Below are 26,417 nucleotides of genomic sequence, written 5' to 3' on the forward strand. Positions count from 1 at the left end.
GAACCCATGGTTTTCATCAAAAGTTCTTCAATAATTCATGATCCTAAGTTCATGAACCTTTAAAGAATTCGGTTTTGTTCTTTTTATGTCAATGAACAGTTCATGAACAAGCTTGAAGAACTGTTCATGAACATAAGTTCTTGAACAATCATTATGAACTGTTTAGGACCAGTTCATGAACAGTTCTTAAATGTATTGAAAAGTTCATGATTTCAAGAACACTATTTCACAGGGGTGGGACAAGAGTGTATGTGGGAGCTTGGGCAGGGGAGTGGGCCCGGGCCGGAATGTCAGGGGTTGGGAAGGAAATTTGGGGTTGGTTACGGATGAGAGTCTGGTAGAAATCTGAAACATGTAAATCATAACTATCACACTTAAATTTGATCGCCTTTTATTTATTATTTTATTTATTTATTTTTTTTTTTTTGCTTGACAAGTTGATATTTTAGCTTCCATCAGGATGACATAATTATGCTGTCTGTCTACAGGGATTTGAACCAGCAACCTCCAGGCAGTCTACCATTCTCAGACTTAGTCAAGCTTTTACTTTCATATTTATTCCCTTGTTAAAAGGGTTTTGATATACTGAAAATATGTTTTAGTTTTGTTTTTTGTGATTTTGCTAAATTTATTTATTTCTTTATTTTTCAGGTAAGTGAAGAAAATTTGAAAGTTTCTTAAGTAAAATGGTGACATGGGTTTGTACATGAATGACTACAATGTAAAAGGTAAGTGAGTTAGTGACAGGAAACCAGAGGCTGACTTTGAGACTTAAACCAGGTAAAAACCATTCTTAATATGTGATTCTGAATCAAGGTTGCAAAGTCTGAGCTCAAGGTGTTGTCAGCTTTTCTTTATGGATTGAAAATATTTGAATCTGAACTCTTATTGATGTGAGCTTGTCTAAAATCTTTTGTCTAAATTTGAGTTCAAATAAGAGCTTTTCTTTATAGATTTGTATGAATCATCTTTGTCTGAAAAGATTTGAATCGGAGCTCAAGGTGCTGTGAGCTTTTTCTATAGATTTTGTAGACTTTTTTGTCCAAAACAATTTGAGCTCAAATTGATGGAGTTTTTTTTTTGTTTGAAAAGAACTGAATCTGAGGGCAAGATATTATGAGCTTTTCTCTATAAGTTTGTTGTTTTTTTTTTGTCTGAAAAGATTTGAATCTACTGGTAAGCTGAATTTGAAATGAAGAGTCTAAAAATGTACAAAATTTGAAGAGTCTAAAAATGTACATTTTGTCTTGATATTTTTTCGTCTGAATTTTTATCTCAATAAAGTGGCGCTTAACTAAATAAATCTCACAAAAACAAAGAAAAAATGAACTAAACGGTCTTGAAGTAGAAAATTAAGATGACAAAGAGGGGGGATGAATAATACGAGTCGGATTGTCTGTGCGGTAATGGACGGTGTAAAAGACGAACAAAAACATGTTTTATACCGAAAATTGTTGATCTTATTGTTTAAAACTAAAACAAAGATTATTTTCTTTGATAGACATTGAAACGTTCCGAACCTTTTGTATTCTTAACTTTTCCTAGATTGACATCAAAATTAGTGAACCTTTTATCTTTCTAATTCTTTCCCTCTACACAAATTAGTTATCTCTCTTGTCTCAATTTCAAAATAAAAGTATTTTCTTTTCATGCCGTTTTTCCTTTTCTTTTTCTTTCTTTTCTTCTTTTTTTTCTTTGAGATTTTACATTTAGTTATCAGCGAGTTTTTAAGATATGATAATGTTATCAGATTGAATTGTCTTGTTGCGTTTAAACGCGTCAATTAACTCTGCATTGTCTTCAGTTAACGCTATATAATATTGTATTCTATCATTGTAAAAATCTGGCTAGTTATGTATTGTATCTTTTGTTTTACATTTTTCACACTATTTTACTATGTATAACCGTACAAATATTTCAATGTGAAAGGTGACGATTTTCATTTATTTTCTCTTACAAAACTTGTCTTTTGTTCGTTCTTTTTTTAGGATTTCATGAAATTTTTGTGATTATTTATTAATCATAAAGATTATTTGAGCTGCTCTCCAGATTTTATGTCATGAACCTTTGATATGTTAGTTAAATTTTTGATATGTTAGTTAAATTTTTGATTTGTTAGTTAAATTTTTGATGTGTTAGTTAAATTTTTGATATGTTAGTTAAATTTTTGATGTGTTAGTTAAATTTTTGACATGTTAGTTAAATTTTTGACATGTTAGTTAAATTTTTGATTTGTTAGTTAAATTTTTGACATGTTAGTTAAATTTTTGACATGTTAGTTAAATTTTTGACAGGTTAGTTTAATTTCATACTTGTGTAGCTACAATAATTTTGCATCTAAGTTATAAATAAATTTTGTTTTTACATTTTAAAAAAAAATTCAAATTGTTTTTAAAAAAAAAATCTTTTGAAACATTTTTTAATGACTGTTTAAGCATTCAATTATTACTCTTTAAATTTTTTTCGTGTGACAAAGAAAATTAAACCATTCAATCTGATACAATCATATTAAAAGTTCAATTTATACCACAGGTATACTACACACAGTAACATACATGCAGGGCTGCCGTCTTGATATCAAATTTCTAATATAACCAATTTTCACCGATTTGCACAAGCTTTCCAGTTTTCTTAAGTAGTTTAAGTGATGTTTTAATAATCCCATACATATAGACTGGCAGATTGAAACATGCATATGGTTCACTGAGGGTAGATATGTCGCCCCGGTTACGAGGAGGTCAAGCGAACACAAGGACACAATAATAACAATTATGTTACCTTTTGAAGGGATGCCTGAAGTACATCGTACTGTACTAGTTTACCAAGAGTAACACTGAATATTTAAGTTATTTTAAACAAATTGACATAGTTTGATAGTTTGACAGGTGGCCAGTTGAACAAAAATAAAACTCAATTTTTACAAATGCTAAGATTTAGCAAGAAGTAAATGCACTCATAATCACAGATTGCTGAAAACATAAAAGTTTTAAAAAACTTTTCCCTAGCTGGGTTAATATGTTCATGTAATGGTCCCAGTAGTTTGTAAAATAGTTCCACAAATTGATAAAAGTGGTCCCAGGATTGGAGAAAGGGATCCTTAAAATTTATAAAGTTGTCCCAGAAATTGATAAAGTGGTCCCAGAAATTGATAGGTTCCTAGAAATTGATAAAGTTGTCCCAGGAGTTGATAAAATGGTCCTAAAAATTGTCAATGTGGTCCCAGAAATTGATAAAGTTGTCCTTAAAAATTGATAAAGTGGTCCCAGAAATTGATAAAGTGGTCCCAGTAGTTGATAAAATTACCATAAAGCAGATAACCTTGTCCTAAAAATTGATAAAGTGGTCCCTGAGGAGTTGCTCAGTGGTTTTATTTTAAGTGCAGACATTTTTATCTGTAATATTCTAGTGCAGCAGAATAAAAGATGTTACAGTAACCAGAATACACTGTAGGTAAAACTTTTAATATTTACATTACCAAAAAAACACACCCTAAATCAACCCGCAACAACATTTATGTTTTATGTTGGAACACTTCCACTATGATAATATTCAACAAGAAAAGTTTAACGCAAGGTGCCCCGAACTCGCCAGATATATCTGTTGATATCAAAGAACATTTCTTAGATAAACGTAATGATTAATTTAGAAATTCGTACAGCTGCCAAACTAAACACTCAGCTTGCAGATCTTCTGGTGTTTGATGTAATATAAAAGAGAGAAAATGAAACAACAGTATCTAATTTGTTGTTTCTTTTGTTGTTTTTTATATGTGTCTAAATCTTGTCAATGGAATAATTTGAGAATTAAAGGGACTCCACTGAGGTTTAAAAGCCTAAAAACATAACATTTGAATTTCTTACATAAATGAGCTGGGGCACTTTAAAACAGAAATATATGCAAAGATAATTAGGAAATATACTTTGAAATAAATTGAAAATCATATTTTTATGCTTTTCTTAGCTTGATTTGAGTGAAAAGCGTTTTAAACGCTTTTCATTTTTGGGTCATTTTTTACAATTTGAATAATTATTCTGGAAAAATGACATGCGCGAATGATCTGAAATTTGGCACAAAAATTAGAGGTCTAAACCTACATCAAATGGCACATTTATCTGGAAAAAATATTTTCAGTCCATTCATACCAAAAACCTCAGTGGAGTCCCTTTAAAGTAAAATCTATTTTTTATATTAAATTATTGGAATTTTTTTTTTTGGTAACAGACGTATTTATTTTATATGAAAGCATTTTATTATTAATTTAGCAATAATTATCATTATGCACAGGCAATCATAAAATAGCACATAATTTATGTTTGAAAATATAAGGTTTTTTTATGTAAACAAACAGTAACAGTAATTATAATTATGAGATTTCAGATGGGTAACAAACATTTTTTCTGGAGAAATGAAAATTTAAGGTATTTACTTAAAAAAATGAAGTAAATAAACTTTATGGAATATAATTATTAAAAACAAGTTTGGAAAAGAAAAAAAAGGGAAGGGAAAAAATTTAGGGTTAGGTTTAATTTTTAAGAATCATTGTAATAATTTTACCTTAAATGCAATCTTCATGTATATACAATATATATATGTATAAAATTAATATATAATGTGTTATTGAATTAACTTTGAAATGCTTACGTATGAATATTGAAGTATTAATCTTACGTAAACTTTAGATAATCCGGCTTACGTCTGAACATGGAATTATAATATTAATTAATCAATTTTGACAAATTTTGGTGCCAATTTCCTTTTGTTGAGTTGAACTTTAACGGTCAGTTAAAGAAGGGGATATTTAAGTGGTCAGGGAGAGTTTAGTAGGTAATAAAGTAAAAGTCTGTGATTAACATGTAAGGTACTTGACTGCCCTTGACACACACACACACACACATATATATATGTATAAATAATACTGCATGTTTGTAACGTCAGTTTTCATTGGATAAATCGTGATTTTTATATAGTCAAAATATATTGACGTGCCATTTTAAGCCAGATATTTTCGTTCTGGGTCAGAATTTCGCTTCTAGAGGCGAGATATTGCCCAGACACAAAGTAGCACAATATCTTGTCATGCAGTACAATATTAGTTGGACTAGAGGTTTATATAGTTTTATGTAAATCACTGCTTTCGGTTTGTGCAGAAATCGCATTTTTTTTTTATAAAAAAACAGGAAGTTTGCTGTATTATAAATTTTGTTATAAATAATTAAAGAAATATAATTATATACTTGTATTTTTGAATTCTCTCCCTTTATTTAAAAGAAAACAAAATCTCAATAATAATATACTTTCATAATGAGGCTGACATGTTGAGGGATAATTTAACTTTATCTGCTTAATTCAAACATTTTAAACTTTTTTAAATTGTAAGGCACATGTTCGTCTAAGGAACATTAAGAAAAAAAAAGAAGAAGACATTATCTGTCTAAAATTTTGCCAAGTTTAAAAAAACACTTGCCCGGAAAATGAGATCCCTCGTTATCCTGGTACTGGATATTTTGGCACACTTTTTTTGTTTCTGAGAACAACAATTACATAGGAAATATATATTAGAATTATTGTTTCAACTAATTGTTGATCTACATATGAAAATATTTAACTTGTAAGTGTGCCAGCATCTGTTCTCTGGTGTGTAGTTTTGTATATTTTATTAATTTAAGATAATTTATTGTTAGGGAAAATGTGTTCACAGGGACTTGTGATGATAAAGACATTTACAACTCCCTGTGGGAGACAACGAGTGAATAGGGTCAATATTTTCATTACTCAGGGGAGCTAACTCCATTTCTGGACTTTGTCTAACTCAATTACACATCTTTTGTTTCCAAGTATTTTTATTGCTTAGGTTTGGGGAAAATGAAATAAGATATTTGCCCTTTTGCAGATAGGAAAACATTTGAGCCGCGTCACGACAAAACCAACATAATGGGTTTGCGACCAGCATGGATCCAGACCAGCCTGCGCATCCGCGCAGTCTGATCAGGATCCATGCTGTTTGCTTACAAACCCTATAACAAGTATATAGAAACTGATTGCAACCAGCATGGATCCTGATCAGTCTGCAGGGATGCGCAGGCTGGTCTGGATCCATGCTGGTCGCAAACACACTATGTTGGTTTTGTCATGACGCGGCTCATTTGTTTTCATGGCATATTTGCATGTCAATTTTTTTTTTCATTGGGACATTAAGCAGTATTTACAGATATGTTAGGATATATATGTAGTTTACGGAATAAAGTTATTTAAGAACATTTTCAGGAAACATGGTACTAAAAACTGAAAATTATTCCATGCTTCTTCTGTAATTTATCTTATTTTATCCGTTATTATTGTGAGAGTGGTCTAAAATCAATGAAAACATTTTTTATGGTATGTTTTTATGATGAGGGGAGTACATAACTGTTGCATTTCCATAAAGTTTTTTTTTCTCTTTTTTATCTTAAAGATTATGTTTAAATAAGTTTTATAATGCGGGTCTTGTTTGAATAGATTATATATACATGTATATTATATACAATGTATTATTTCACATTCAGAACTGTTCCTTATTTAGGGGAGATGATGTGTAAATCTAGAGATGCGGAATGGTATTCCTAGGGTCCCGGGTTCGAGTCTCGGTCAGACTGCACATTTCTCTCACCCTGTGACATATATAATGTGATACTGTAATTTACAGATCGAGCAGCAACTTTGATCTCATTCAAATGTTCCATTTTAAAAGCTATGTATTGATCACAGTTTGTATATTTGTATATATATAATAAGGTGACTTATAGGTCCAATGGGCCGGGTGTCTTTGTATGTATTCTTATCATGTATGTGAAATTGATATATGCACAATGTCACTATAATAAAAATTTACTTACTTACTTACTTACTTACTTACTTATATATTAGATTTATAAAGGGACTGAAAACAAAAACAAAAATTCATCGACAGTGTTATATTTTGGCACTTGTTTCAGTATTATCACATATGTTTTGTCACCCAGCAAAATATTCTGCTTTTATCAGCCAATATGGTGTGGTGTTATGATATTTTATAGAAAACTGTTATTACTACCAGTTTGTATAGCGGAGAATTTGGAACTCTGGGATATAAATGGAACTCTGGGATATTATGAAGTTATCAACAAAGTATCGGGGGAAATGTTTGGGAGATGTTAACATCTTGTCAAACTGAAATAAATTACCACTAATTGACAATGACACTTTTTGTCCAATAACTCGGAGCTCTTCATATTGGAGGGAAGGAAATCTTCATATTGGAGGAAGGAAATTGGCAGGAATAATACTCCCTCCATATGAGAACTCTTCAATGATAAAGGTGTAGAAAGTGTCTCTTAAATGACAAGATGACTGGGGAAAACTGAAATCTGATTGAATTTAATTGAACTGATAGCTTGTAAAGTGTTTGATTGTAATTTTGTGTTGATATTAATGTTGATATGCCCCCACAAATGAAGTTAAGGGTGGGTATATTAGGAGCCAGGTAATGTTGGTCGGTCGGTTCATCGGTCGGTCCACATCATGGTTTCTGGACTATAACTAAAGTTTGGAACATGATATTTTAATCAGACTTGGTATATGGCAAGCTTATATGAAGAACCAGGTTGGTATTGTATTTGGACCCCCTGGGGTCAAGGTAAAGGTCATTATTACTAAAAATAGAAAAATGGTTAACCTTCTATGGCCTGATAATGTATGTCACAAATTTGACACCCATTTGCCAACTTGTGATTAAATTAATGTACACAGGGGCTTTTAAGTAAAGTAAGGCAAGATAAGGTAAGATAAAGTAAGGCAAGATAAGGTAAGATAAGGTGAGGTGAGTTAAGGTAGAGTGTTAAGTGTAAAGTAAGTAAGTAAAGAATATTTAAAGTAAAGTGACATTAGTGGCTATATATAAATGTATACAATGTATATATATATATATATATATATATATATATATATATATATATATATATATATATATATATATATATATATATATATATATATATATATATATATATATATATATATATATAATATATATATATAATTATATATATATATATATATATACAGTCACATTCCTCCATTTACGGGGCATCGGTCTATTTGAGACCATACTTGTGGGGTTTATATTTAATGTGGGGCATACATAAGGCCTCGCAACTCTGGCATGTTTAAAAACGATGTATGGGGGCGTAGGCTACCCTTCTAACATAGTGCCCGTAGGCCGGTTTTAGTAGTAAATGATATATGTCCCACAAATGTATATATTTTTAATGGGGTTTTATGTTATTGGTCAATATGTTTTCACCTATGGTAAAATTAAAATATATAGTTGATATATATAACTTAGTACCCCTTAGTTCTGTTGTTTGGAAATGTCATTATATGCCTACATAGTGACATATACAAAAAACTGACTGCATGAAATAATGCCACTTAACTCGGTCTTATAAATAGGCCCCGTAAGTGAAGATATGTGTGAATATATATATATATATATATATATATATATATATATATATATATATATATATATATATATATATATATAAATATTAGTAAAGGATGATATTGAATAAAGATGTTAGCAGGAAATGCTGTAAAAGATAAAGATGTTAATGCTCATATTTCATATATCTACCAGTAGAAAATATTTGACAGATTTTCTTCTATCAGATCTTGGTGTAATGAAAATTTGCAGCATTTAGCTGATAAGCCCAGAGATCATAGATTTATCTTATGGTGTTAAAACATATGTTCCTGATGGGTGATTGCTGAGAGCTGATACTAGAAGATTGGTTGTAGTTCACGGGGTATATGATAGTAGAGATTTTTCAGGCTACTAGAAGATATAGCATAATCTTATATTTAAATTATCTTCACAGGTTATTTTGTTTATTTAAAACCATTTCTTGCTTTCTTGTTTATATTTTATTAGCATTTATTTTATCTTTGATGATTTTTCTTTAAAATGATTCATAAAGTGTCCATTTCTATATTTTATCTCGTAAAAAAATCAACAAAATTGCTAGCTAACTGTTAAAATTATCAGTATGTTAGTCAAAAATGTATGTTTATGATATTATGTATTTCTGACAGACGGTTTTTATGATATTATGTATTTCTGACAGACGGTTTTTATGATATTATGTATTTCTGATTGACTGTTTTTATGATATTATGTATTTCTGATTGACTGTTTTTATGATATTATGTATTTCTGATTGACTGTTTTTATGATATTATGTATTTCTGATTGACTGGTTTTATGATATTATGTATTTCTGATTGACTGGTTTTATGATATTATGTATTTCTGATAGACTGGTTTTATGATATTATGTATTTCTGATGACTGGTTTTATGATATTATGTATTTCTGATAGTCTGGTTTTATGATATTATGTATTTCTGATAGACTGGTTTTATGATATTATGTATTTCTGATAGACTGGTTTTATGATATTATGTATTTCTGATAGTCTGGTTTTATGATATTATGTATTTCTGATAGACTGGTTTTATGATATTATGTATTTCTGACAGACTGGTTTTATATGATATTTATAATGTATTTCTGATCGACTGTTTTAAGGATTATCGTGGTGTATTTCTGATTTTTAGATTAGTTGTCTGACATTCTGGCGTTTTTTTATTTAAATCTTTACAATGAGCACACTGCTATAGTTGGAATGAATTATTTGTCTGGCTGTATGGAGTTTAATTAGATTTGAAATTGTAATAATTTATCTTTTTTTCCCCAATAAATCTTTATCCTCTGTGATATGTTAAAATAGAAGGTGTGTATGGATTTAGGTAGAAATGTCCTTTATCTGCAGCAGAGAGACATTTCTATTGCTTTTACTTTCTGCGTTTTATTCACCATATTACAGTAATACCCTATAGGGAAAAGTTACACGTAGCTTACAGTGATGTATTAATGACTGAAGTTTAGTCTGTGTCTCTGCATTGAAATTATCCAGAAATTTTAGTTTAGTTCATAAACTGTGACTGTCCCATGCTCTTCCTTGCGCCCTGTCCTGTTTTTGTTTGGGGTCCTCCTGGGCTCCTTGCCGCTGGTTTGTTGTTGCTGGTCTTGTGGAGGTTGCGTTCATTGATTGAACGCCACCTTTACTTGTTGATCTTGTTTGTCAGGTTTTCTTTATTGTGTACTAAATTATACACACACACAAAATAATGATCTGATGTGTTATAGATAATTTATAATGTTTTCTGTAGGTAGCTTTTGGCGACTTGAAACACTGTATTTTAGGTCATTTATCATTTACTAACCCCTTAACATTATGAATGTTATAAATTAAAAATTAGTCAGACAACCAAAAAAAACCCCAAATACATGTATATGAAAAAACCATGTCTCTAAAATACCAAGATCCCTTAAATACCCAGACTGTAACAGTGTGAAATATTTAGGTCTCTTACTTTTGAGCAAGTCTTTACCATAACCAGGTTTCTACCATATGTTCTCCCTAGTGAATGATCATCAAAAGACAGTTCAATACTTAATGCAATGTTTAATCAAGCGTCTAATTAATCATGATGATCCTTCTTAGAACAATCAAGCTTCTGGTTAAATAGAGTTCCAATTTTGGATTATTTTTCCCAAAATAGTCATAAATTCAATTTTAGAAGACTGAAAGCTTGGTAGGGTGGTTTGAGCTTGTTCTAATTCACTTTATTTATTGCACAAACGTCACCGTAGAGCATTTTGCTTGGGAGTTTTAAAAAGTGTGTGGGTTTGGTTCCTGGCTTCATAGTTTATAAAACTTGTTTCTGGCTCAATTTGACTTCAGTAACGAGTTAAGGAAACTAAAAATTTTACAAGAAGATAACGTCAAGAAATTGTAGCAAGGTTATTGGAAAGAGATATTTGTTCTATATATAAACAAGTTTGAAACCAAAGTCTTTTCCCGAAATAAACTTAAGTGTTTACAGTCATGCTTTGTTTTGTTGCCTTCTGTTAAAATTTGAAGTCTATGCGGAGATGACTGTAAGTTGTCTAACGTTGTAAGGGGATAAATGCAGTTCAAATAAGTATATAATAGTAATAATTTAATCATATAATCCTTCCATGATTTTACTGACCTGGTGAAGAATAAGGTTAACTTTTTAACTTTGGACATTTTCATAATTGTAAAAATAAAATGTCTTCTGTACCCAACATAAATTTTTATTGGCATTGTAATACTAATGCCAATGGCTTAAATAAGCTGTTAAACAATGCCGTCATACATGTGTGAAATAATGTCTGCCTAGACGTGATGTATTGAACAAAAATAATTATTTTCTATGAAATTCTAAATATCCCAAATCCCTCGTACTATACTGTACCATATACATTTTTCTTGAAGTGTTGGCTACGTAATGTAATTATTTTGTCCTACGGATAATCTATGGGTATTTCAGTATCAGCAGACAACCAATAAGCTGCGCAGTGTAAGAATGACTGTATCGTGAAAAATCAATATTGGCATTAATGGTTCGGGCTGCTAATTGTTAGGACATGGCAGATGATTGTGTTTTGTGCTGTAGGAATCTTTGTAATCTCTGTGATTGTAAAGATAAGTGAAGTAAATGCACTTGATTATTGCAAATTGTTTCAATTGTTCAAATGAAAGCTGTTAACACTATATCTATACCACCACTGATTTAAATGTTAAGATTTTTATTCTAACTTCACCATTTCCACCAAGTTGGTCTGCTTGCAGCTACAGAATCTTATCATATTACCAGTGCAGACCAGGATAAGCTTGTCACATTAGTGCAATAACTGATTTAAACTCCTATCAAGGGGAGCAGTGGCCTAGTGGTTAAGGTGTCTGTCTCTCAACCCAGAGATCATGGGTTCGAGCCCTTAGACTCGCGTCATAATCATTATTCTACATATGACACATGTACTGGTTGGTTCAAGGAAGCGGACTCGAAAGTTATTAATATAAGTTGCAAGAACTTGTTTCTCAATCGAGCTTAAAATAGATATGTTTAAACCAACTCCTATTAAATTTAGGGCAAATTCCGTTACTGCACTAAGGGTGCCGACTGCTGACATAATCATGCTATATGATCATGGTCGGCACTGTTCACTATTTCCCCTTTTCAATGATAAATGGTTTTGTCCAGACTGGATGATTTTCAATTGGCGCGATAGCTCAGAGGTGGCGCGATAGCTCAGTTGGTTAGACCACTGACTGTCACTCCTGAGGTTCCGGGTTCGATCCTGGGTAACACCCTTGGGATTTTTCAGAAACACTTTCAGTGTGTCCCACCTAACTAGAGGTTTACTGGTACGAAACCCAGGTAATCCTCGCATGTATCAGTGCTATACACTGGGCATGTAAAAGAACCAAGGAATCTATTCAATAAGAGCTAGGGACTGGTTCCCGGATTTCCTTGTATCTCATAGCTGTCTCTAGTGTCTGCTGAGGTAAGGACCCTACTGGAAATAAGTGCTTGCACTTTCGTAGGTTATCCTTGACCGCCCGGTCTAAAGAAAATAAAAAAAAATTACTTTTTAAAATAAATTGGTCTGGTGGTGAAATAAACTGGTACCAGTTTAAAAGTGTCACGGTTCCAAATTGATTATTTTAAGAAAATTTAGAAAGTTTTCCAAAGAATCAAAATAAAGTCTTGTGTACCAGTTAGATTGTTTAGCACTTTGAAGTGTTCACAGAAATTTCTGAGTCAAGATATGTTGATATTTTGTCACTGTGGTAAGCTTAATTACCTCCCTTGTTCAATGGAAAAAGTTTGATTACCTCCCTTGATGACATTTTTGATTCAGTGGTAAAGGTTAATTATCTTCCTTGTTGACATTTTTTGTTTCTGCAGTACAGTTTAATTACCTCCCTTGCCACAGATAATAAATTGAATTTTAATGTATTCTGGAAGCTGTATTTTTACTTTGCTATACCATGTTAAGTTTATTATTTTACTCCATTATTAAATTCTTTCATCTATTAGTCTGATTATAATAATTGGTTAACGTTAAATGATTACTCACCTTTTACTTGTTTCCACGGAGTATGGTTTTCCTAATTGGTGATGTTGCAAATGGCTAATTTGTATGTATGAAAATTTATTAATATTTGATTAAACACAGCTAGAATTTATAGCCTGTTATAGTTTATAATCTACTAGACACAAGCCTTAGATTATAATTGAGACAGAAATGTTTTTGATGACAGTAAAAAGTTTCCTTTGTAATATAAGAGTTGGTATTTGATAGAATTTGATGTCGACAGTCTCTGTAGAATCGTTTGTAATTAACGGGGCTCGTAATTTACGTTATCCAATAACTATAGTGATGGAAAACGTTGGTGCATGCCCGATTTATACTCGTAATGTACGTTATATTATACAGTATAACGACAAGGATGTATTTTGTCCGGATCTGCGGGTAGTTCGTATGATCGGTGAAACGCAAAATCAATCAACTAACATAGCGAGACTTTTGTCACTTTGAAAATCGTACCGGAGAAATTTGTTTTGTATATTTTATGAAGTTGAGGCGTGAAACATAAAGATACTTTAAAATTGATGTAGTAAGTGTTGAAGTGAGATAATATCGGGGAAAACTTGGATGATTTTTCACTTTTGAAAACTAATGTAATTATGAAAGTTTTCGTTTGAGAATATAAATCAGTGAAGGAACGATGCGGAAATGCATAATTTTATTGTCGGACACGGTTGATATAACGTCATAATAAAGTGATTTTATATTTAGAATGTTCTTTTTTTTCTTTACTCTCTTCAAAGATTATTATATGATTGTAAAATAAAAAGTGAAAACCTTTTAAGTTTATTGAAGGTATGTAGATTTGATGATCGAAATAATTGAGAAAATTGAGATATTATTCCCAAAAGCTTTCGACAACCGGTGAACTGTGACGAGAAAATGAACTTTATGTATATTTCATTATAAAAAAATGAGGGAATAGAACGCAATAGAACGCGACAATGGTTTTCAGAATCAGCGGGCCATGATGTGAGAATAATAAAATACAAGTAAAGTGAAAGTGTATCAACGTAGATGTCAATGTGGAAATTGGAGTCAACTTTATATGTATATGTGTGTTAGTGTTATATAAGATATATATGTGTTAGTGATAATATAATAGTGTATGGATTATTTTGGTTCAGTGATATAAGATTTAAATTTTTTTGTTGGTTCAGATATTGTCTTCTAATTTAAAGTTATAATATTATATATAAAATATATAATTAATGATCATACTTATAGTAAATTTCTTTTGATAATATATGAGCAACTTTAAGATTGAAAAATATATGTTAAAATAGATGTTGAAGACGGGTAAATGAAACTTAAATTATAATATGATAATGCTTTAAGATATATCAAACATTCTGGCATAATTTCATTTCTTTGAACTTTATATGTACATGTAAGTGGAAAGTATAAATTTAATTATAAATTTCTAAGGGAGTTAACTGTAACTGTACTCATATGCAGGGGAATTAACTCAATGATGCTACTACAGCAATGTAAATGTTATTTATTTCTATGGGAGATAATTCTTAATATTTTAAGATTTTCTAAGGGAGATAAACATGATTCATCGCATTTTGTAAGCCTTGAATATAAAGTATTTAAAGTCAGTTTTAAAAGGTGATAAAAAGTAAAACTTAAAGTGTATTTTGCAGTGTAAAGTTGAAATGCAATAAAATGTTCAAAAGTTTTATTTTATAAAGAGAAAAGTGGTTTAAACATTTCATCAAATAAAAGTTTAACATTAAAATAGTTCTAAATATATTTAAATTGTGTTCAAATAAAAGGTTTGAGAGTCATTGATTATTTATAATACAAATAAAACTTTGTGCTTAAGAAGTGACATTAATAGGAAAAGTTTTAAGTTATTACATATCATCTAGAAATTGATTAAATAATAATTGATTATAGCATGGTATAACAGGGTTGAGAAAAATGTGCAGCTTGATCTGGACTCAAACATGGGGACCTGCTGGAAAACAGTTGTGCAGTTCTACAAACTGAGAAGCCTAGTTGCTTACTGACATTTTTTCTTCCCAATGGTTGTTTCACAGCATTGTCTGAATTTTCTATGACTTTATTTTGTAAATGACTAAGAAAGTTGTTTTTGTTAATATTTGGAACAGTAACCACAGAATATTTTCATCTTGGCTACTCCACTCTTAATTATTCTTTGACTTTATTAATTTAGGACAGTATTTTTTGACCCCCTGGTGTTGCTTTAAGTTTGTGTTAACAACCCAAGTCAGCTGAAATCATCTTTCCTTGTTTCAGGGCCAATAATATGACCTAATAAAATTTTGTTAGGTGCGCTGTTAATTAAAACAAAACAAAACAAAATTTAGGACAGTGTGTTATATACTATACACAATGCTTTTAAACAAGAGCTCAAAACTCATTGTTATAATATGAACTATTATTTAGTTTTTCAATTTACATTGGACGACTAACACAATGTGTAATGATAGAATGAGACAGGGATATTTATCAGACAAGCGTCCCAGTTGTTGTTTCCTTGAAAGACAAATGGCAGAGAAATTCCCTCGAGAGATTTTCCAAGCCTTCTCAATAGTTTAATATCAATTGGCAGTGTTATAATTGTCCAATCAATAGCTTATCTCTCATATATACTTGATGTCTTTAATTTATAATGCTAAATGTGTCTTCCTTTACCAGTTCTATATACCCCACCTTACTCTAGGATCTAATTGACTCATTTTTATTGTCATTTACAAAACATTACATAACATTTTAAGCCTGTTATAGCATTCGGCACGTTATATGGCCAGTTATGTGTTGACGGGCCGTAAAAATCCAAACAAAACTAAAAAAAATATACCCCACCTCACATACACTCCACCCTGACACCTCTGCCATTTTTATATTCTCCACCTCATAACCTCTAGAATTTCTCTACACCCCACCCTCTTGTATTATTTCCATATACCCCATCCAAATCTAGAATTTCTCTACATCTTGTGCTATTTCCATACACACCACCTGCCTCTAGAATTTTTCTAGATCCCACCCTCTTGTGCTATTTCCAAACACCCCTTCGAAATATAGAATTTCTCTACCCCCCCCCCTTCTTGTACTATTTCTATACACCCCCCACCTCAATTACCCCCCCTTCCCCCCCTTCTTTCCCCCAAACGAAAAAATGGGATAGAATTTTTTTTAAAAAACTTATACAGACAAATTTCACAAATTAAAATCAATCACATTTTATGGTGTTTTTAAATTAAGTTACTGAAATTTGGGGAAAACAGGGGAAATTTTCTATATTTTTTTCTCATTCCCCGTCTTATAGTTATACTTAAAAAATAAAAAAAGAATTTTGTTTTTTTTTAAAATGATATTTTTAAAGGGTTTAAAAAAGACTTATGGGGGTTTGGTTTTATAGGCCATTATCACCCGGAGGGGGCTTTTTAAATTTTTTTCGCAGTTACTGATGATAATTTTTAACTGGGAAATTTAAAAAATTTAATACAAAAAATTTTACCCCTTTTCTTCCCTTTTCCCCTTTTTTCAATGTATATTAACATGACAAAAGTTGGTCCCATTTTTTTTAAAGCATCATTTGAAAAAAAATTTTAAAAATCATAAAATTTAAAAATGTTAAAAATACATGATTTAAAATTTCGAATTTTTTAAAAATTTTTGGGCCCGTTGAAAAAATTTTGGAGAATTTCCCGGGCCCCCAGTGGTAGAAAAGCTGCTGATTTTTAAAAGTACCTCCCTTTGTGAAGAGTGAAAATCATTCAGGAAATGTCCTGGAATTATATATCTATATTTATATGTGTGATATTAGATTTTGGAGTATAAAAATATGGGATATAATGTTATTGTTGTTGTTGTTTTGATAGTGTTTGATTGGAATAGGATGAAAGGAAATTAGTGGACTTATTGTAAAGGATAGTGAATTCTGTTGGAGTTATAGTTGATATAGTAACAATATATAATAGCTAGAACAGTGCTAATGTTTGATATAGTCATCATAAATGGTAATATCTCAATAAAAAACATGATGAAATACATGTAAATGTCTGTTCAATATAATATATATAATTTATAGTAACGCATTGATCAAATCGCCTTCATATTATATTTTTATGTATTTTATAAATGTTACCATGGTGCAAATAACATTTAATAATAAAATAATTGAAAGCTTGGTGTGAAAGGGTCGTAACTCCTTCTTTATTTGATATGAGTTACAACAATTTCGCACCAAGCCCTTGAATATTCTCATAATAGATAACTTAAATTATCTTGTGTATTTTCTGTAATATAACTACTCAATGTTTTAAATGTGACATTGTCGCCACCTAATCGTTCGATTTGCGTTGACTATTCTAAGTTTATTATTTTAAATATAAACATGTACCGTCACGTTAAGAAATTTTAAGAGACTAACGGAGAAACTTTAAAGAGAATAATTGATAAGCTCCCAAGCGTCACAGTTGAGTAATTTCCTATTCTTGATCGTGGATTCTATAGTGCTTATTTATTTGTTAATATACCTGAAATTTTCCTCGGGTCTCTCTCGGAGCTTTAAGCTCGACAATACCGTGAATTATTAATGCTGCAACTGTTTGAAAAACGGAAAATTTATCTCCCATTTTAAATATCCATGGTCCAATAGCATTTGTAAACTATAATTTCTATTGAATACCAATTTTCAGACGTCTGAATTATTTATACGTTTTCTAACAATAATCAATATAATTTTCCCTATATCACCCAGCTGCCTGAAGTTTACATTATTTCAAATTTTCTCAAATGGGACACGAAAAAAAAATTTTCTTCTTCATAAAAAAAAAAAGTTTCTTCACTCTCAGAGAGACGAAAATGGGATAATGATTATGAAAAAAATTTTTTTTTAGTAGAAATATATTGAATGGTGAATTTTGTGTAGGATATTGTTTACATTATATTTATATCGAAATAAAAGTTTAATGACATTAGAAAAGTCTTATAAATAATTATTGTTGAAATTGGAAATAAATTTAAGTTATACAGTGAAAATTTGAATGGTTTGTAAGGTTTAAAGACTTTCTTTAAAAGAGAAAGGAATGGTGTTAAATTATTCTTGTTTCAAGAGAGATTATCTGCTACAGTGAAAATAATCTAAAATATAAAGTTTTGATAGTAAAAAAAATTAAAATTATTGTTAATAGAGGAATTATAATTTGTTTACATAAATGAGGTTTAATTCTCTATTTATTTATACTCGCTTTGAAAACAGTTTGTCTCTTACAAAAATAAAAAGAAAGAATAAAAAGTTATTTATAAAAAAAACTCAACTTCTAAGAAAAGTCTCTTTAAGTTATTTATACTCCTAGATTAAAAATGAATTGAAAATAAAGTTAAGAAGTGTACATCAAATTAACTTATATCTATAATATTATATCTATTATTATGTACATGTCAGTAGTTCTATTCTTAGCTTTTTTTTCCCGGAGTTTGAAAACCAATTAGACAATGATTATGAATTTAAATTGGTGATTTGCACAATCAATAAATAACATTGTATTAAAAGTCTGTAAGGAAAATTAATGTTTAAATAAATATTTAATAAAATAAACAAAGATAGAAATATAATATTAGTAAATTTGAATACAAACAAAAAGTTTATAATCTTATATCCTCTGAACCATTATATCAGAAATTTTATCATGTTTTTATTTATTTCTAATACAGAGAAGGTGAATTTTTTATGAGAAACAAAGGCTAAACAATTAAGTATATCACGAATTGGTTATAATGATTTAATTAGATTTTATGTGAAATTTATGGAACAACAAGAGTGAAGGAGTTAGTGATAAAGTCTACAGTAGTTTCTGTGAAAACTGAAGTGTGTTATTTGGTGATAAGATAATTGGATAATAGTGATATTTTATGATGGTGATAATTTATAATGGTGATAATTTAGCAATCAGGAGCTCCTGTTATTAGATATTGTGGAAGTTAATTAATTAGTTAATTATTCCATAAAACTACTTGAAGAGAAATTAATTAATTACCTCGACACAGGAGAGAGCAAATCCAGATCTTGAGAAGAAGAAAAAAAAGTGATTAAAAGACGGTTGTTTGGTGGTGGCTTTTTTTTTTGAAAGTGAAAACGTTTTTATGTAAATAACTGACACAGTTTATATCTGGTGTGTGACAAAGCCTGGTTTATATCTTGTGTGTGACAAAGCCTGGTTTATATCTTGTGTGTGACAAAGCCTGGTTTATATCTTGTGTGTGACAAAGCCTGGTTTATATCTTGTGTGTGACAAAGCCTGGTTTTTGAGGTTAGGATGGACTCAGACTCCCTTGCTAACTCTGTTGTTTATAGTCTACAGGTAGGGATATTATCATTACAATTAACATCATTTGAAATATATATGAGGTATATGATTGTGTCACAATAGAAATATATATATATATATACCCCTCTTCCTTTCCTTGATCAATATAACTTCTAATCAAAGAGTCAAACCTTATGACATATAGCCCATAGATATTTCAACATTGGACATAGAAATTAATGAAAATATAAAATTGTACCATAATATCATATCAACATCATTATTTATGAAAGCATGGGATGGTTCTTGTTCAATTGTGGCACAGCTCATATTATAAAATTATTTAGAAATCAATTAATTATTAATTAAGGAAGTGTTTTGAACTTGGAGTCACTGATTAATTGGTAAGTATTAATTAAAGGAAATAAGTATAATGTACATAATGATGATTTTCTTGATGTAACAGGTAGGTAGCTGCTTTTCATTTTAAATTGTTATAGGAAATTTGAATTTGATTTGGTTAATAGCTATCGGGTGAAATTTTTTATTTAAATAAGTTAATTGATTTAATTTTTAACATTAGACTGTGTACTTGTATTTATATTTCAATAAGTCTATGAAATACTTAAAGTATTGAATTTGTAAACCAGTCTGTAAAATAATGAGTTTCTCATTGGTTAGTTAAATTTAAAAATTGACCAATCGCAGACATTTGTCTAAAGCAATAAACATCATTTGTTACTTTGTCAAAATAGATAAAATTAAATATTAAAAAATGTCCTGATTTTAAATATTAACAATTTGTAAATATTTTCTATTTTCAGGTAAGCTTACAGTTTTATGTTTTGTGACAGAAGTAAAGATGTTGGTAATGTATGAAACTGTTAAATAACCAGCATTATATGTTGAGGTGAATGCAGTAAGTTTAGTTATGACATTTCTTGCAGTTAGACATTAGTGTCCAATTAAGGAAATCTTAAGGTGCAGTAATTAAAAGGTGACCTTACCTTTTGTAAATTGAACACTTGGAGTTTATTACATTGAGAAAAGTTAGACTTACTTTGGATTTGATTCCAACCTGCCAGAGATGACTATTATATGAGAAAATTGCATGTTGTCATCAAATGGTGGCAGTGTCGTCATGACAACAGCGCTTTATTTTGAGCACTAGAGCAGAAAATGAAAAAGTTTATAAAACATGCAAACATTGTCATTCTTATTATTGTCATCATTGCAGACTTCACAAGTACATCATTCATTCATTCATAGATCTCCCTCGTTCACTTTACAGGAAATGATGACATTGAACTAAATAATAGAGAAGTTGGTGTATTATAAAGTTTGAAGTAAATGAAATCTTGTTAAAATTTATTTCTTGAGAGAGTCACAGATGTGTGTCCAATTAAAGTTTAGTTTTCATTAGTTTAGCTGTTGATTTGATATTCAGTCACTTCATTACTGTGATGAATCTTTGCCTATTCAGACCTGACTCTATACTGTAATTGTTAGTTATGCTCGATGTCTTGTATTATTACATCATTGAAGTCCCTTAATTCTTTAATGGACTGTCCCAAATTCTAAACAGGAACATTATATTTTAAATAATTCAGGGGTGTAAATGGTAAATCCTCTATAATGACTGGTGTAGGTCACATGAGTGCTCTAATCCAACCTGTAAATGCCTGAAAAACACTCTTTTAAGTTTGACCAAGGCCTTATTAAGGTGTATGATGAAACATGAAAATTGACTAATTGTTTATAATGGACTGTTTTGTTTTTAAAGCAGGACAGAGTCTATTATATGAATTTAGCAGGATTTGAATGTTAAATGATGACTCAGTTAGTGTCTAAGGCTGTGTGGTTAAGGTCTTTAACTTCAAACCAAACTTTGACTCTCACTGCTGTAGGTTTGAGCCTAGTGCCTAACTAGCCTCTTAAGACCTATATTGGTGAGAAACTCGACCAGAAAAAAAAGACACCCACTGCATGCACACACCACATACACACACCACATACACACATCACATACACCACATACACACTACCCGATACAAACACCACATACAAACACCACATACACCACATACAAACACACCACCACATACACACACCACATACACCACAACAAACACCACATACACCACAAAAACACACCACATACACACATTCCTATACTCCCCCCCTCTTATGCCATAATACACATACACTCTACACAGGCAATCAATAGACATTACATAATTAATTAATATATTGATAACTGGTTTAGAAAAATCATAAAAAATGTCAACTCGACATCCAAACTTGACTTGCTTGTTTGTTTTATTAAACCTTGAACATCTCCCACCTGACTGGATGTTCATAAAATATATAAATGCAGTATAATGGTGTACTAACATTTTTTTCACATGATAAACACCTATATGTATTTGTTAGATCAGTGAATTGTGAAAGGAAAATGGCTTGTGTCTAGATAGAACTGGATGATAAGTCGGGTATACACCAATATATGTTATAATCTACAACATCATCAGGTTCTCTCTATATAAAATCAAATCAAATCTTTAGGTTTTCAGTCAGCAATCTAAATCTGTCTGTTTGTGTCTCTCCATGTGTATGTTTGTTTGTCTGTCCATGTGTATGTTTGTTTGTTCATCAGTATGTTTGTTTGTCCATGTGTATGTTTGTCTGGCCATCAGCCTGTTTGTATGTCCATGTGTCTGTCTGTTTGTTTGCCCATGTGTCCGTTTGTATGTTTGTTCATGTGTCTGTCTGTCCCTATGTTAGGCTGTTTGTTTGTCTGTCCATGTGTTTTATTCTGACTAATGTAAGCCTTGACCACACTTTTTTTTAGTTGTCTAAGAATTTTCTTTACTACTCATTACCTGTTATAACTTAAATTGATTAACCTCTAGTCACCTGTCTGTGTCACCTGAAGTTTTAAATGCTGTTTCATACTTTCAATTTTCATCATGATACCAAAAATTTGATAATGGACAATGGACATGAGTCTGTCAAAAGACATTCAGCCGGTAAAGGGTTAAAAATTATTTTGCAAAGTTTATTATAAAAGAAACCATGAAAGTGTAATGTTTGGCCTTAAAGCCAGCTTTTCATGACTAATTGTACATGCTTCATATAACATGGGAATTTAAACATACAATTTAAAGGTTTTAAATGACTTGCAATATAAGACGGGGTGTTAATTGAGGTAGATCATAGAAAGTTATATTTGAAAGAAAAATCATTTTGTAATTTTGAATAGAGAGTTTTGTATTAGGTCATAAAATATACTAGCAATTAAATAAGCAAAATATATATATATATATATAATATAGGTGATTTGCTTGATTTATTGTACAGAGTGAGTGTAAATAAGTGATGCTAATTTATTTCATTTGAAGGCAGGGAAAACTATATTTTAAAAGTATGACATTTTAATTGATTTCATATTTCTAGTTGTTTTTTTCCCCTGCCAATTCATGTCTTTACTAACCAATTTATGTCCTTGTTTTCTCATTTATGTCTATGCTTACAAATTTCTGTCTTTACTTACCAATTTATGTCCTTGTTTTCTCATTTATGTCTATGCTTACACATTTCTGTCTTTACTTACCAATTTATGTCTTTACTTACCAATTTATATCATTGCTTACCAATATCTGTCTTTACTTATCAATTTATGGCTTTACTTACTAGTTCATGTCTTTACTTACCAATTTTTGTCTTTGTTTCTCAAGTTATATCTTTACCTACTAATCATTTTATGCCTTTGTTTACCAATTTGTGTCTTTACTTACCAGTTTATGTCTTTACTTACCAATTTCTGTCTTTATTTCTCAATTTATGTCTTTACCTACTTACCAATTTATGTCTTTGTTTACCAAATATGTTCACCAATTTATGTTTTTACTTACCAGATTTTGTCTTTACCAGTTCATGTCTTTTTCTCCAAGTGTCTCTTTCTCCTTCTCAACAAATTTATGTCTTTGCTAACCAGTTTATATCTTTCCTTTCTGGTTTATGTCTTTGGTTACCAATTTATGTCTTTCCCTTCTGATTTATGTCTTTGCTTGCCAATTCATATTTTCCTCTACCATAGTTCATACCTTCCCTATCAATATATGATTTTTCACAACCAATATATCAAATTATCTATTTTTACTACATCACTCCTTATGCAGCAGAATTTACTGTCATGTTGTAATTCTTCATCCCTTCAAATTCACAATTTTGTCTTTCCCTAGCAATATATATTTTCCCCTAATAATTTATCTTCCTTAGTGCTAAATTATGATATAAATCAAACAAGTCTCACAAGATAAACAATTTTAATGAATTTATCTCCCTTAGTTCTGAATTATAAATCAAACAAGCATTGCATGATTGATAGTCTGGTTCAAGAAATTCACTGTAAACACAAAAACATATAGTGTAAGAGCAGGTAATCCAGACTATGCATGAAGTATAATTTACCTCCCTTAGTTATAAATGCAAAATACATGATTTACCTTCCTTGGTTACAGATAAACATGTTTCACAAGATGCATAATTTATCTCCCTTAGTTAAAAATGATGAATTATTTATAAATAAATAAACATATTTCACAAGATGCATTATTTACCTTCCTAAGTTAAAAAGTAAAACATGATTAACCTCCATTAGTTATAGAAAAACATGTCTTACAAGATGCATTATTTATCTGCCTTATAAGTTAGAAATGACACATGATTTACCTCCCTAAGTTCAAATGATGATGAATTATTTATCTCCCTTAGTTAAAAATGATGCCTTATTTATAAATAAATAAACATGTTTCACAAGATACATTATTTACCTCCCTTTAAAAGTGATGATGGATTATTTACCTCCCTTAGTTATAAATAAATAAACATTTCTCACAATATACATTATATACCTCCCTTGGCACTATCATGCTGTTCATAATTTGCTAGTACCGAGAGGACAATTTATAATGAAAGGGAGATAAATCTAATAAGGCCTTTGATTTTAATTTTTGTCAATTGGCAAAAAAAAAACAAAAACAAAAAACACACAAAAACGGGAGAGAGAAAATTATTGAAATTCATCAATAAGAAATATAGAACATCAGTTAAGACATTTTTCTGTTGATAAGACTCACTGATAGCACAATTAATTATATGAAATATATTAGTTGTGTGGGGAAAAATTTAATTGGATTTTTTATGTTATATGATAATTATCAATGCATTGTCTGATGGGTAGATATGGCATGCCTGCAGTGTGTTCACACATCAATGCTAGTCATAAAACTTTCAACTGAGACCTATTTATCATATTGTTTTTTGTTGCATTGTGGGTATGTATTGTTTACACTGGGATTACCATCTTTGGGAAGAAAAAATTAGGTAGTAATTTTTGTGTGTGGCATTTCATAATAAAGTACAATTAAAAGTGTTATAATTAAAGATTACATATTGAATTATGGATAAAAAAAAACTACCAGAGAATGCTATATAAATCAATGTTACACAAGAACGAATGACTTTACAGTAAAAATATTATTGAACGTTCCTGATCTCAAACAGCTGCCCTGAGAATGAAACACTCCATGGTGAAACACTGGCAGAAAACGCATCAATTATTAAAATTCAATCAAAGGAAACCTTCCTTGATATTTTCCTACATGCTAACTTCTTGTCATCCTGACAACCAGCTCTCATTTACTGGTTCCACACCATTGTCAGTTATTTACTGGTTCCCAGCTAGGCACATTGTCAGTTATATAACTTGTTCCCAGCTAGAAATATTGTCATGAAATTATTGGTTCCCAACTAGAAATATTGTGATAGAACTACTGGTTCCCAGTACTGGTTTCAAACTAGACATATTGTCTGGAATTTACTGGTTCCCACTTAGAAACATTGTCAGAAAATTACTGGTTTCCAATTAATATTGTCAGGAATTTACTGGTTCCCACTTAGAATCATTGTCAGGAATTTACTGGTTCCCACTTGGAAACATTGTCAGAAAATTACTGGTTTCCAGCTAGAAATATTGCCAGTAATTTACTGGTTTCCAGCTAAAAAAATGAAAAATACAGTTTTTTCCCTTTCTGATAATTGTTGTCAATTTTTACTGTGGTAGCCCCTGTTAATAAAGTTGCAGAGCCTTTTATGAAGCTACTGTCAAGAAATATTGTTACACAACTAAAGGATACTTTTCTTATCAACAGTGTTAAAACAATACTAAATCTTCTTGAAAAGACTTTGTAATAAACCCAGACTTTGTAATAAACCACTAGTTTGGAATAAACAAGGAGTTTGTAATAAACAAGGAGTTTGTAATAAACCACTAGATTGTAATAAACCAGGAGTTTGTATCATGTTATAAACGAGAAGTAGTATTGGCCACAGTTTTGTCCAGTATTTCTGTTGGTCTATAATTGAATATTGAACACAATGCATTGACCAATATCAACTTTATTCACCAGGGAGATCTTTTACATGCCTTTACAGGAGAAGTTATTGTTCTTGTATGTAAGGGATATGAAATTTGTCTTTATTATAAGATAATTATTTTAGCTCATTGCATTATTAGATTTCCATCAAATGAAGAAAACTTGCTTAATTTAGTGTGAACTTTGCCTTAATATGAACAATTTCTATGAACAGTTTTATGGATTTCTAATAATAACTGGCCATTTTGGATATTTCATTTTGTCTGATGATTGTTGGTTGTTTCTATGGTCAAACAAGAATGTTGAGCTGTTAGTTTCCATGGTCAAAACAGAAAGTTTTACTGTTAGTTTGCATTGTCAAAATATCAAAATATGAAGTTTTACTGTTGGTGTCCATGGTCAAACAAGAAAATTTTACTGTTGATTTCCATGGTCAAAAAAAGAAAGTTTAACTGTTAGTTTCCATGGTTTAAAAAAGAAAGTTTTACTATTAGTTTGCATGGTCAAAAAAGAAAGTTTTACTGATAGTTTCCATGGTAAAAAATGTAGTTTTACTGTTGGTGTCCATAGTCAAAAAAGAAAGTTTAACTGTTGGGTTCCATGGTCAAACAAGAAAATAGTTGTTGTCAGATATTAAAGTTTGGC

The 26,417-nt window shown here is 30.4% G+C and overlaps 1 protein-coding gene across 17 annotated transcripts in view; it reads left to right on the top strand.

Annotated features, from left to right (window-relative positions):
* The window catches only part of LOC132714124 (protein couch potato-like), a 98,901-nt gene that overhangs the window by 45,276 nt on the left and 27,208 nt on the right, over positions 1-26,417 (top strand). Inside the window, exon 1 of one of the 17 annotated variants that reach the window (XM_060696882.1) lies at positions 18,756-19,386. The exons of 15 other annotated variants lie outside the window; for them this stretch is intronic. In XM_060696882.1, coding sequence (XP_060552865.1) covers positions 19,342-19,386 — 45 coding nt within the window. In that variant the 5' untranslated portion in view covers positions 18,756-19,341. Of the gene's footprint in view, positions 1-18,755; positions 19,387-26,417 lie in introns of those variants that run through there. One more of the 17 variants, XM_060696884.1, reaches the window with a different exon arrangement.

The sequence above is a fragment of the Ruditapes philippinarum genome, unplaced genomic scaffold (assembly GCF_026571515.1).
Source record: "Ruditapes philippinarum isolate M1 unplaced genomic scaffold, ASM2657151v2 ctg3742_1_1_1_1, whole genome shotgun sequence".
In the NCBI taxonomy this organism is placed as follows: Eukaryota; Metazoa; Mollusca; class Bivalvia; order Venerida; family Veneridae; genus Ruditapes; species Ruditapes philippinarum.